The sequence below is a fragment of the Telmatherina bonti genome (genome assembly GCF_933228915.1).
Source record: "Telmatherina bonti genome assembly, chromosome: 7".
In the NCBI taxonomy this organism is placed as follows: Eukaryota; Metazoa; Chordata; class Actinopteri; order Atheriniformes; family Telmatherinidae; genus Telmatherina; species Telmatherina bonti.
Genome location: NC_136625.1, coordinates 39,292,891 through 39,307,404, shown reverse-complemented (window position 1 = coordinate 39,307,404; position 14,514 = coordinate 39,292,891). Strand labels below are relative to the sequence as shown.

At 41.6% G+C, this 14,514-nt stretch overlaps 1 protein-coding gene across 1 annotated transcript; it reads right to left on the bottom strand.

Annotated features, from left to right (window-relative positions):
• Positions 1-442: 442 nt before the first annotated feature.
• ccr12a (chemokine (C-C motif) receptor 12a) lies at positions 443-6,776 on the bottom strand. The gene is made up of 2 exons (XM_079244057.1): positions 6,754-6,776; positions 443-1,756 (listed from the first exon to the last, which is right to left on the bottom strand). Exon 2 carries the CDS (start codon positions 1,741-1,743, stop codon positions 601-603), a length of 1,143 nt encoding a protein of 380 aa, XP_079100183.1. The 5' UTR covers positions 1,744-1,756; positions 6,754-6,776; the 3' UTR covers positions 443-600.
• Between the last annotated feature and the right edge of the window lie 7,738 nt (positions 6,777-14,514).

The following is a 14,514-nucleotide window of genomic DNA, read 5'->3' as shown; positions in this document are numbered from 1 at the left end:
TATTCTAATGTATGCATTTCTGTGTGCCTCTGGAGGCCAGGGGAATTGTTGCTTGTGTTGGATTTATTGTATGGTGCCCCTAGAGGCCAAGAAGTGTCAATTGTGCATACCTGTGATATTTATAACTACTCTGACTGTTTGCGTCACTATACACCCTGAAGGAAGGCATGAACTGACTAGTGTTGGTGGATTTTAATAATTCTCGCCCATTTTTTATTAAAAGACTTTTATTTGCGTGCCTGGACCTGGATATTTTCCCCCAATCTCTTTGGATCAGAATCCTTTCCTCATGCTCAAGGTTTGGTTTGAGGGATACTTGCAGTGCACCTGCATTCTCTTTCATTAAAACATTTAATTTGTTTTATTTCAAAGAAGCACAAGAACAAGATGTTCACATTTAATTAGAAAACATCAAACACAGCTAAAATGAGCTTCAACAAGGTATCAAGGTTAGACACAGCTGCATCACACCTTTCATGACTTCCTGGGAACCTCGACAGTTCAGACTACATTTGAATGTTTCGGACATAAATGTGTTCAAGTTGGGGTTTGACCACAAATGGAGCTTTTAGTTCCACTAATTTCTTCATTCAGAGATTCCTAAAGGCCAGGATGACATGAATGGGTGTCGTTATTTTCAACCTGACCGTGTTGCATATGTGTGTACTCATTAACAGAGTGCGCGGCTCTCTGGGACGTGGATCTGGTGCTTTGGCTGTTGATGAGGAAATGCCCCTTCAGACAGGGAATCTTCTGACAGATCAGCCTTCGAAAGTGACTCTGAAACTTCTTCCCCAGGAAAGTGTAAAACACAGGACTGATACAGCAGTACAGGTAAGCAATGTTCCGGGTCACGTAAAAGGCCAAGTCTAGACCTTCTTCATCAGAGCATGAGTCTTCATCCTCACCGCGGGAGACCTGAATGGCTCGTAGGAGGATGACGATGTTGTAAGGCGTCCAACAGGTGAAGAAAGTGAAGATTATGACAAATATGAGCTTAATGGCTCTGCACTTCTCCTTGATGCGGGTAGACAGGATGCGCAGAGTGATGCTGATGTAGCAGTACATGACCATGATCAGAGGAAGGAGGAAGAAGAGGAGGAACTGCTGATAGTAAGTAACCAGATTCCAGCGCTCCATGGTCCTCTTTGACAATCCATACTCCTCACAGATGAGTCCATTTATTGGGTGCTTCCACACATTTCTTAGAACCAGCTCCTTTACACTCGCTGCAATACTGATGACCCAAACAACCACAGAGGCAACAATGGCGTAGACCTTCTTCCGGCTCTTGGCAGCTGCCACAGCCTGCACTACTGCCAGGTATCGGTCAAATGTCATGAGTGTGAGGAAGAGGATGGAGCTGTAGAAACCAATGAAGTAAGCACTACTGACCACCTTACACAGAAAGTTACCAAAAATCCACTCAGACCAGTGGTAGGTGGCCCAGAAAGGTAGACTGGAAGCAAAAAGAAGGTTGGAGAAGACCAAACTCAGGAGGAAGATGTTTGTCACTGCAGTGAGCTTCTCGTACTTGAAGATGATGAGCAGGACAAGCCCATTTCCAATAAAACTTAGGATGAAGTTGACCACATAGAAGACAGGGATGAATTTGGATGCAAACTCGTTGACAGTCTCCTTCGAACAGAGCATGACGGTTCTACTGACCACATAGGTGGGGTCAGTGGTGTTGGTGGTGTCATCTACGAGGTCCAGGAAGAGCTGGTACTGGTCATCATCCATAGTTGGGGCAGTTCTGTTGAACAAGACACAATAAAGATGCATGTCAGTCAGCTCTATGCTGGTCAAATATCTGCGCTAATCTGATGTCAGATCTATGTTACTAGATCTATGTTTGCAACAACTGTAATCCTAACTAGTCCTGATCCGTTCTCAGTGGTCCTGATTAGCTTTAACTGGTTCAGACTGATCCTGACAAGGGGTGTAATGGTACACCATATTACAGCTTGGTGTTAGGGTCGTGGTTTGGTACTTTTTGCCACAGTAAGGGAACAGAGCACAAAAGTTTACTTTGGCGGAAACAGGAGAACGGGAGTTTACTTTGGCGGAAACAGGAGAACGGGAGTTTACTTTGGCGGAAACAGGAGAACGGGAGTTTACTTTGGCGTAAACAAAAGAAGCGGAGTTTAATTTGGTGTAAACAAAAGAAGCGGAGTTTAATTTGGCGTAAACAAAAGAAGCGGAGTTTAATTTGGCGTAAACAGGAGAACGGGAGTTTACTATGGCGTAAACAGGAGAACGGGAGTTTACTTTGGCGTAAACAGGAGAACGGGAGTTTACTTTGGCGTAAACAGGAGAATGGGAGTTTACTTTGGCGTAAACAAAAGAAGCGGAGTTTAATTTGGCGTAAACAAAAGAAGCGGAGTTTAATTTGGCGTAAACAAAAGAAGCGGAGTTTAATTTGGCGTAAACAGGAGAACGGGAGTTTACTATGGCGTAAACAGGAGAACGGGAGTTTACTTTGGCGGAAACAGGAGAACGGGAGTTTACTTTGGCGTAACCAGGAGAACGGGAGATTACTTTGGCGGAAACAGGAGAACGGGAGTTTACTTTGGCGTAAACAAAAGAAGCGGAGTTTAATTTGGCGTAAACAGGAGAACGGGAGTTTACTATGGCGTAAACAGGAGAACGGGAGTTGACTTTGGCGTAAACAGGAGAACGGGAGTTTACTTTGGCGTAAACAGGAGAACGGGAGTCGACTTTGGCGTAAACAGGAGAACGGGAGTTTACTTTGGCGGAAACAGGAGAACGGGAGTTTACTTTGGCGGAAACAGGAGAACGGGAGTTTACTTTGGCGTAAACAGGAGAACGGGAGTTTACTTTGGCGTAAACAGGAGAACGGGAGTTTACTTTGGCGTAAACAAAAGAAGCGGAGTTTAATTTGGCGTAAACAGGAGAACGGGAGTTTAATTTGGCGTAAACAGGAGAACGGGAGTTTACTTTGGCGTAAACAGGAGAACGGGAGTTTACTTTGGCGTAAACAGGAGAACGGGAGTTTACTTTGGCGTAAACAAAAGAAGCGAAGTTTAATTTGGCGTAAACAAAAGAAGCGGAGTTTAATTTGGCGTAAACAAAAGAAGCGGAGTTTAATTTGGCGTAAACAGGAGAACGGGAGTTTACTATGGCGTAAACAGGAGAACGGGAGTTTACTATGGCGTAAACAGGAGAACGGGAGTTTACTTTGGCGTAAACAGGAGAACGGGAGTTTACTTTGGCGTAAACAGGAGAACGGGAGTTTACTTTGGCGTAAACAGGAGAACGGGAGTTAACTTTGGCGGAAACAGGAGAACGGGAGTTTACTTTGGCGTAACCAGGAGAACGGGAGTTTACTTTGGCGGAAACAGGAGAACGGGAGTTTACTTTGACGTAAACAAAAGAAGCGGAGTTTAATTTGGCGTAAACAGGAGAACGGGAGTTTACTATGGCGTAAACAGGAGAACGGGAGTTTACTTTGGCGTAAACAGGAGAACGGGAGTTTACTTTGGCGTAAACAGGAGAACGGGAGTCGACTTTGGCGTAAACAGGAGAACGGGAGTCGACTTTGGCGTAAACAGGAGAACGGGAGTTTACTTTGGCGTAAACAGGAGAACGGGAGTCGACTTTGGCGTCAACAGGAGAACGGGAGTTTACTTTGGCGTAAACAAAAGAAGCGGAGTTTAATTTGGCGTAAAAAAAAAACTTGCAGGAAATTCTCTAAGAAAAGATTCTTAAACAAATAAAAATAAAGCACATATATAGAAATGCATCCCCTGTTTTAATGGACAGTATCTGCAAAACATAATCGAGGGGAAGGGATGTTTTAGGGAGAAATGCAGAGAATTCATTCAAACGTGTACAAATATTAATTTACTGCAGGTTCAGTGTTTCCTGCTAAAAGTAAAACTGCTGTAAAATTCACATGACATGAGACACTTCAGATGAAGGATTAAGTGAAATTGAAAACCATTTTACACGTTTACTTACTTTTGTTTAGTGGTTAGCTCCTGTTAGCTACCATCAGCTCAGGTTAGCTCAGTTAGCTTTTAGCTACAGGCAGGTCAGAGTTTGCTAGATGTCAATCATCCACCCCCACAGTCAAAGCCCCCTCTCAGCTCCACCTCCTTAACCATTTTCTTTTATTTTCCACAAGCGACAACATGCAACATGTCAAGGGTGGGAACCGTCCACAGAGATTCATTTGAGCTTTTTGAAAAGTGTAAGTGAAACCTGTAACCCCCCTGGAGAGGCAGGGCTGCAATGCAAGGCATTTACTGTTCCATGCAACCAAATTATTAAAAACAATAAGATATCTGGAAGACATTGAATAAAAGGCAATTTACTTGGTTTAAACCTAATGGGCAGGCTAAGCCTTGCATAACATCCAATTTACTAGAAAGATATGTTTCAGAATGTAAGACCGCTTCAGCAGTCACTGCAAAATGAAGATGACTATTTCAAATCATAACAAAAGAAAACAACGATTATTGAAAATTTAACTCTAATTTATTCCTCAACAGGGACTTCTGTAAGGAAACAAATAATCTTATTTTAGAGACCAAAAACAATGACGACTTAGGTTCACCCACAAAAAAATGGGAATTTCTACAGTTTTCCATGCGGAGGTCCTCAGCATCCTTTATTAAAAAATGAAAGACGAAAGTAATGAAAAGGAATCTGAACTGGTTAAATTCTTACTCACTCATTACAATAAAGAAACCTGGAATGAGGATGACAAAGAGCTAATTAATCAAATCCAGCTGCAGTTGTGATAAAAGCACACAGAGCGTCCATAAGATCCAGAGTTCAGCGGATTGAAAACAGAAATTAATTTTTATTTCTGCAACTTAGTTACATAAAGACAAGAAAAATAACACAATCTCTTCTAAGAACAAAGTCTTGATCTGAAACGAAGGAGAAATCTAGAAATTCTACCGTCTACACGTCAGTGCAGAAACTGTCTTTAAAACACAAAGAGGGCTGGGTTCCTAAAATCAACACCGCATTTGGAGATTTATGTGAAGATGACTTAAGACTGGAAGAAGCGATTGTGTCGTGTGTGGTTGTTAGTTCTGCTTTCGTCGTGTTCCTGATTAGCCTTGTTCTCTGGTTCAACTGGGTTTATTTAGCTTATCCATTACACCTGTGTCGTGTTGGGTTTTTATGTATTTATGCCTGTTAGTTTCAGTTTGTACTCGCTGGTGTGTGTCGGTTCCTTGTCCCACCGTCTGTTACAGGTCTCGGCACCCCCTCTGCCTTCCTGTGTTTGGGTCCACACCTCCCCCATCAGACGGTGCTATAAAAAAGATCAAATCTCCAAACTTCCTGTGAATCATTTCACCTGAAAATCCTGCTTTATTAGAAGATTTAAACAGTTTCCTCACAAAGCGCCGTTTGGAAGGACTGGGCGACCACGAAGCAGGAAATCTACATGTGGGAATGAATGGAAAAGGAATCTGGTTGATGGTTCACCTGATGAAAGGCAACAGAATCGGTTTGATGTGTCTGAAAGTTGTTATAAAATGTTCCGAAACTGTCAGGTCTGTCTGGTCCTGTTTGGTCCCGACTGGTCCAGACTGGTTTGGACTTTTCCTGTCTGGTCCTGACGGGTCTTGTCTGGTCCTGACGGTTCCTGTCTGGTCCTGACGGGTCCTGACTTTTCCTGACTTGCCCTTACTGTCCCTGACTAGGCCTGGCTGGTCCTGTCTGGTCCTGACGGGTCCTGACTTTTCCTGACTTGCCCTTACTGTCCCTGACTAGGCCTGGCTGGTCCTGTCTGGTCCTGACGGGTCCTGACTTTTCCTGACTTGCCCTTACTGTCCCTGACTAGGCCTGGCTGGTCCTGTCTGGTCCTGACGGGTCCTGACTTTTCCTGACTTGCCCTTACTGTCCCTGACTAGGCCTGGCTGGTCCTGTGTGGTCCTGTGTGGTCCTGTGTAGTCCTGTCTGGTCCTGACTGGTCCTGACGGGTCCTGACGGGTCCTGACTGGTCCTGACGGGTCCTGACGGGTCCTGTCTGGTCCTGATTGGCCCTGACTGGTCCTGTCTGGTTGCTACCCAGGAACAGTCAGGACCAGAGTAACTGCAGGCTTGTTTACCGCAGATAAAGATGATGAAACGTCCACATCCCCCACCAAACGTCTCAGTTTCTGCTGACAATCAGACTTCTGGGCTTCGGAACAGAGAAGTGAAACTGCTGACTGGAGCATCTGGTGTGGAAGACGTTTACCAGAAAGTCTCGATACACACCAGTATTATGGGTGCAGCCTTGTACAACTGCTAAGGTACACACTGTAAAAGGTACAACAGCCGTACTTTTGCAAGTACTACCAAAGTGACAGTCCGTTGTACCCCTAAAGTTACGATTAGGTACCCTATTTTCTAAATGTATTGAAGGAAGTATTGCGACATCTGTGATTTCCAAATGGATTTCAGAAATCTCAGTCCTTCCAACCAGGTTTTTCTTTGGCCTGGAAAGGACTGGGCTTGTTTGGAATCTGAGCAAAATGTTATAAATGTACAACACTAAAATGTTAATATGGTGTATTTTTACAGCTGAGAGATTCTGCCTCTTTAAGGTGCTCTGTTTTCACCCCGTCATGCTACTGAGCTGATTCACATCCCTGCACACCTTTCCTTTATAGTTTGATGTACTTGGCGATGTACAGCATATAATATTCATTTCTCAGGTCTGAACGTCTCTTCACAAGTTCTACATGAAATATTCAGCACATAAACATGAATCAGAACACTCACCAGTGCAGCTCAGTAGGTTTGTGGTGGAAGGAGGACGCAGTGAGGAAGTGCTGTCTTAACACACCCTTTTCCTGTGTGTGTGTGTGTGTGAATCAGTAACCAGGAGGATGCCTTCAGAGACCGCTGGGAAAAAGTATCCACAGATGAAAACCATGACACAGGACTTGACTTCTGACTGATCTTTTGCTGACTGCTGATTGTGTGTGTGTGTGTGTGTGTGTGTGTGTGTGTGTGTGTGTGTGTGTGTGTGTGTATTTGTGTGCATCATTTGTATAAAGTCAGATAAATTTAGACTATCAGGAACCAGTTGACACACCAACATGGTAAATAAAGTATAGATGGAGGGAAATATTTCAAGTTTCTGCTTCAGAATAAAACCAGCTGTGGTTTTCAGCTACTGAGCAGATTTTCTCCCGTTTTCTCTCTGCAGCACTCAGTCTCACATTTACACAATCTGTGTTTCAGTATTTGGTCCTGCAGTTCTGCCATGTCGGATCGCACATACAGACACAGACCACCCAGGAGAGGGTTCTGCTCGCAGCCGAGCCCTTTCAGTGTCTGATACATTCCAGAAAACTGGAACCAAACGATTGTTTGAAGTCTGGATTTTTTCCAACCTGTCCAACCTCCTGGTGCTGAACACAAGTAAGGTGAGGTTCTTTTTACACTGCAGGTGAAACAACTCAGAGGATGGAACCAGTAAATAGAATGCCTCAGGATCAGGGAAAAGATTTCTTGAGTCTGACTGGAGACTGGGTGGCAGGCAGCAGGTTCCACTGAGAGACAGTCCTCCAAGCGGATATCCACAGTGGCTGAAGGGGATAGGAGAGGTACCTGGGTGCTAATCAGATTCCAGGAGGGATAAATCTGACTTCTCACCAGAGATGAGTCAGGGTTGGTCCAGTATCCCAAGTCCAAATCCAAAAACGGTCCAAGATCCAAACACCAAAGAAAGCCACGAGAAACAGAGCTGGGGCAGGCGGGAACTAGAAGCTCAGGAAAAAAGGGGGACAGATGCAACAGGGAACCGGTCATTAATATGACCATTTCCGGTCTCGGCCTAAGCCCCACCCACTTCAAACAGGAAGTGATTTTTTTTCACATTGAGTGGTAGAACTCCTCAGCAATCAAGTAGAAACACTTGAAACTTGTTCATAGTATGTCAAACCCATTCAGGATGCAGCAATAAAAAACTCAAGTTGCTACGCCAAACGTAACCATGGTGATTGATGCTCCAACACCATGAAACAGGAAGTAGGTGTAACCAAGCCATAAACCTTTGATATCTAACAAACTTATCAAGGTCTATGACTGTGATAGTTTCAACTGAGTCATGTAGAAATATGCTGAAAATGTCCCAATGTGTTTGAATAGCGCCCTCCAGAATACTTCAACATATTAGCCCCGCCCACTCAATAGACTGACATACATGAAATTTGGTACACATGTGCTCCATGTCAGGCATTACAAAAAACCCTCTTGGACCTCATGGCTAATTTAATCAGGAAGTTTTGAAAAAGTTTTTGAAAAAGTTGCCATTTTTGGGATCATTTTGGCCTTATTCTTTGCCACACATTACAACAAACTCATCTCTGGGCTTTTATCCAACTGACACCAAAATTGCTCAGGATACTCAGGAGGCATGTCTGATTAAAAGTTGTGCTAATCGTTTACAGCAGCCAAGGCCTATAGGAGGGGCGGGGCCTCAAAGATTGAGGTCTCGCAATAGAGAACAAATTTATTCAACTCCCACATCAATCAACATATATGCACCAAAATTTATACAAATGATGCCAGTCCCATCATGAACAGAAGTGCATGTCAACAATTGGTTTATACATTAGCCCCCCCCATCAGCAACAGGAAGTGTCCCATTTTAAGGGCAATGTTGCTTTTTATCTCTGATGTACTACACCAAATCTGACCCAAACAGACCTTGGGTCAGTCTACTGCAATGCTGACCACAAAAACGTGTCTATATGACATCACCACCACGGCCCCGCCCCCTGGAGACAAAGTCCCTTGTTTTAAAGCCTAAATGAGCTGATGTGCCGCCTGGCAGCAGGTGAGGGTGAGAAAAGACGGGGGAGTTCGCCAAGGGAGGTGGTGGTAAAATGCCGAGCGGTGCCGTAGGTGCGAGGGCCTTGATCGCCGCTTGCGGCTTTCTAGTTATTATTATTATTATTATTATTGTTATTATTATTATATATTATTCTGCCAATATTTGCCTTGCTACTAGTCCTGCACAGTTCAAGTAATTTCAGTCATTCAGATCTTAAACTGTGCAGCTCCTTCAGGACATGTGTGCTCCGAATTTTTTTAATTTGAAATCTTTGTAGTTTTTGAAATATTTAGCATTTTGTAAAAAATAAATTCAGCCTTGTGATTGGATGAAAGTCCTTCAAACCAAATGCGGATTGGATGTTGAAAAAAATTCAGCTCGGCGATTGGTCGGTTTTTGCATAATGAGCTGAAAACAGCTTCAACGGGGGTTTGGAGCTCTGCACCGGTTTGCAGTGTCTGGTTCGTCTTGGTCCCGGTCTCCATTGTCTTTTCTTGCAAGATCTTTGAAACGCTACTCCTCCTACACCGTTTGTCTCACTTCAACCATTCAAGTATCAAACTCTTCAGCCCATTCAGGAGATATGTTCTACTACTTTTGGTCTATGTAACATTTGAACTTTTTAAGTTATATAAGTTTTTGTCAATGTATTGAAATCTGTTCCTGTGATTGGACGAAACGGAAGTCAGCTCAGCGATTGGTCCATTTTCTGCACTGGTACACAGGTACACATACAAGGCACGGGTTCAAATGCAGCATTTAACATAAAGCTCCATTGTCATTTGTCAGCTGTTGCTTGTATGATGGCGTGCAGTTCTGAAGGCTGCTTAACATGAGCTATTGGTCTCAGCTGCACACTTTAAGGAGGAAAGGAATTTATTTGCAAATGTCCCAGTTAAATATGGAATATTTGTTCCAACAATGCTCCCTGCAACATTTCAACACTTTGATAAATCTTAAACACAGGAAACAAAGTTTTTCACTTTGAACAATAAAGTCTGTCACATCTTCACTGGAGTTTAGTTTAACCTTGCACATGTTTTTGAAATCCCGCTAATTACACCCTGCTGGAAGTGGAAAAACAGAGGCATTCCCGTCCTAATTGGAAAAAATGTAAATGCTTTTTCCAAGATGTAGCAAAGCATACTGGTGATGTAGTGAGTAGGTCAGTGTGTTGCAATACAGGAGATCATGGGTTCAAATCCCATTGTGGGCAATTAGCAAAAATGTCACTTGTGCTTTTTTTTCAATTTCTTACACTTATGCAATTTCATTTCAATCATTCAGCATAGTTCAATAAATGGGCATTCACATTTGCTATTATTTCAATAATAGCTGGTTCTAGTTATTATTATCATATATCATTCCGCCAATTTTTGCGGTGCTACTAGTCCTGCACCGTTCAGGTCACTTCAGTCATTCAGATCTTAAACTGTGCAGCTCCTTCAGGATACGTGTGCTCCGAATTTTTTTTATTTGAAAACTTTGTAGTTTTAGAGATATTTAACATTTTGTGAAAATAAATTCAGCCTTGTGATTGGATGAAAGTCCTTCAAACCAAATGCGGATTGGATGTTGAAAAAAATTCAGCTCGGCGATTGGTCGGTTTTTGCATAATGAGCTGAAAACAGCTTCAACGGGGGTTTGGAGCTCTGCACCGGTTTGCAGTGTCTGGTTCGTCTTGGTCCGGGTCTCCATTGTCTTTTCTTGCAAGATCTTTGAAACGCTACTCCTCCTACACCGTTTGTCTCACTTCAACCATTCAAGTATCAAACTCTTCAGCCCATTCAGGAGATATGTTCTATGACTTTTGGTCTTTGAAACATTTAAACTTTTTAAGTTATTCAAGTTTTTGTCAATGTATTGAAATCCGTTCCTGTGATTGGACGAAACGGAATTCAGCTCAGTGATTGGTCAATTTTCTGCACCGATACACATGTACGTATTGGTATACAAGGCACTGGTTCAACTCCAACATTAAGTGTTGGGCACTGTGATGGTATGATAGTTTTGCACATGAACTACTGCATACTGTTCCATCAAAGAACTTAAATTTAACTGTAATGTAAAAATGTTCAAGTTATCAGGTTTTTGTCAAATTTGCAAATAATTTCCTGTGATTGGACAAATCAGAAATGCAGCTCAGCAATTGGTCCATTTTCTGCACCGATACACAAGTACACATACAAGGCACGGGTTCAAATGCAGCATTTGACATATATCTCCATGGTCTTTTGTCGGCTGTTGCTTGTGTGATGGCGTGCAGTTCAGCAGGCTGCTCAACCTGAACTGTCTCAGCTGCGCACTTCAAGGAGCAAAGGAAGTTATTTGCAAATGTCCCAGTTAAATATGAAGGATTTGTTCCAACAATGCTCCCTGCAACATTTCAACACTTTGATGAATCTGAAACACAGGAAACAAAGTTTTTCACTTTGAACAATAAAGTCTTTCACATCTTCACTGGAGTTTAGTTTAACCTTGCACATGTTTTTGAAATCCCGCTAATTACACCCTGCTGGAATTGGAAAAACAGAGGCATTCCCGTCCTAATTGGAAAAAATGTAAATGCTTTTTCCAAGGTACAGCTAAGAGTACTAGCAGTGTAGTGAGTAAGTCAGTGTGCTTTAATACAAAAAGTTCATGGGTTCAATTCTGATGTGGGGCAATTAGAAACAATCTCAGTTGAGCTTGTTTTGTTCAATTTCTCATACTTTTGCAATTTCAATTCAATAATTAGGCATAGTTCAAATAATGGGCATTCACATTTGCTATTATTTCAATAATAGCTGTTTCTAGTTATTTATTTTGTGTTGTTTCCATAATTTCAACGCAGCCCTCCTCAGACTCCAGTCTGAACCCCAGAAGTGACCCACATGCTTAGAAGACATTAAATGCACACAGAAGTGAACATGATGCTAAATGCATCAGCAGGTGTTTGCATGAGCTTTGCCTGAAAGACATGAACATTTTTTGATAATGATTATTAAAATTATTCATACCAATACTGTAACTGACATGTGAGGGGGGTGGGGGGGGAGAGTAATTAAACACTTTCTCTTCAACTTTGCACATTCAGTTTCTGAGTTTTCTCTGCATTGCTTTTTCTCCCTTCTTCTAACAGGTTGGTAGAGAATGAATAATAAAATGATGGGGAGTCAAACACAACCTGGATGTAAACGTATTTAAATCTCAGATGGAGGAGAATCAGGCCAGATGCAGTGGTAAACTCTCAAAAAGAGACTCTACGAGAAAGACAACAGGAAATAAAGCAATGTAAACAGTGGATGCTGCTAGTTTGAAACCTGGATAAGTGGAATGTGAAAAGTAAATGAATTGAACTCTTATTATATCTGGTGTAGCCTTCTCGGTTTTCCAGGAGTAATAAAACTTTTTTTAACCGGATTAAATAATGGGTTCTTTATCTTTTCTTGCAGTTAGACTGGTTTATCTCAAGAGGACTGGGGAAACTGACCATTTGACCTGAAGGAGGACAACAGGTTTTTTCCTTCTTTCTTTGTAGACAGACCAAGAGATTCACACCTCCTCCCACCTTCTTTTCTTTACAGGATCTCCTGCTGATCCCATAAAGCCAGATGTTCTCATTAAACATTTAACACGATTTACATTCTCACAGGTCAGGAGATACCGAGAACCACATCTGACCAAATGCTGGTCCTTGTCAGAAGTGACACTTTTTATCAAGGTACCAGACACGACGGCACCAACAACAACTCTTCCCCCTCTTTTGGTCCTCCTCAGCCATACATCCCAGCACGAGAGATCCAGACGTCTTCTTATATAAAGGAAAACTTCAGATGTTTCATTTCCTTGTATTCCTTAAATTTATCTTTATCCAATTTAACTCAGCTCTAAATGATTTTGTTTATTGGTTCGACTGAATTTTCCCTTTTCATTCATTTTTGTACGTGATTTAATTCTTTAAACTGATCATAAATCACAAATAATCAAAAACGCTATATTAAATAATTGTAGGTTATATTTTTCCAAGCTTGAGACCCCTTTTAAGCTACTAATGTGAATGAGTAGAAGAAGTTTCTCTCAGGATTCATCCTCCCGATGAAGACTGGTTACGCCAATTAATTCACATTTTATGAAACAAGTACATTTTTGAAATGCACCAATTTGTTTTCATGTGTGAAAGTAATACTATGAGTTAGTGCTTCTCTTTCCAGAAAACAAGAAGTCTGCATAATTCTTCAGAATGTGGTTTGATGTGTATAAAGAAATCAAGTTAAGAAAGGATTATTGTGTGCACATTAATGAGATGCTCCGCCGTGCGACAAAAACCTGAAGAATTTCTACTTTTCGGATAACAGCCAAAGCTGACCTGATTGGATAAGCTTGGCCAGCCTTCTGAAAAAGCAGCTTGCAATTGGCTAAAGATCCAAGGGCAGGTTCAGTTAAAATGGACTTGCGGCCCCGACTTCGCTCTCTTGATTTACTCTTGACTTAATTTCGTTGCTTTCTCTCTCGCAACTTTCCGCCTTACGGAGCTGCTTCTTTGTTCTGAAAAGTTTACCTTCCGTCTCCTCTTTGTCATCCCGCGCATAAGATCTTGAATAGACAAGTTCAAACAGACAGTTAATATTTGTGTGGAAGGTGTAACAAGCCTTGTTTTTATTTTTACCCAGTAAACATTTTTGTTTTTCCTTTTTGAGATCAGTAACTCATCAGAACCGTAGTTCCACCTATATTTGTGTCTGTACAAGTACTCTTTATCCTAAGACAGTACGTGTGGAACCCATTTGGACTCATTTGAGTGAGGAACACTACCTTGGTTCTGGAATTCTGTTGGACAGAGACCCCAGACAACTCATCAGAGCAGCTCAGACCAACTTCTCCCAACAACAGACCGTCCAATTCCCGGAGACTCGCAGTCCAGGAACTCACCACCTGGTCCGCCAGCTCCGCAGAGCTGCGTCCAAAGTAGGATCTTCGTAGCACTTTGGTATCACTTGTGGTGTTCGAACAGTACATCAAAATTTAGCTAAATTATTAAATTTGAATTTTCATCCAAATTTAGTATCACTGAACACATTCTTATCAAAGATTTAAGTAAGATAATTATCCTGATTTATTTGCTGAATTCCAACCAGTTCCTTCCTGCTCCATCTCATTTAATCAATTTTAGCGTTCATTATTAATGTCAGAATTGAAATTCCATGCAGACATATTCATTATATAATTTTACAGATAACCTCTCCATCATCTCTTCCATTCCTCTGTTTGTGCTGTTTACCATCATTGTTAATAAATATGTGTGATCAATTCATCCATTCTTGTCATAATTTCTGAATGCAAATTTCTGGATTACTCATTCTTGGAATTTACTCCATCAAATAGAGACTGAATTTATATCAGGTCTTCTCATCCTGACCTGAACCTTAAGTTAATTTAAAAAGGATGGGTGGTACTTTAGAGGTTTATTAGTTTATTAATAAATTAATAGTTGATAGAGGCATATGTCCGCTACACTGGGTGGCAAGTGCACGTGGTGCCAAAGTCTTTCCGACCAACTGAATGGCCAAAATGACCTTTTTACAGCTAAAATGTGTTTTTTTCCTATTAAATTCTATTTTATTTAATTCTAATTAAAAATATTTATAAATTTTATTCAAATGAAAACTGTAAAATATGTTATTTGTATACAGTGCGTGTTATACATGCCTCAAACAAAT

Excerpts from the sequence above, each read along its gene's own strand:
- ccr12a (XM_079244057.1), bottom strand. The coding sequence starts at position 1,743 with ATGGATGATGACCAGTACCAGCTCTTCCTGGACCTCGTAGATGACACC.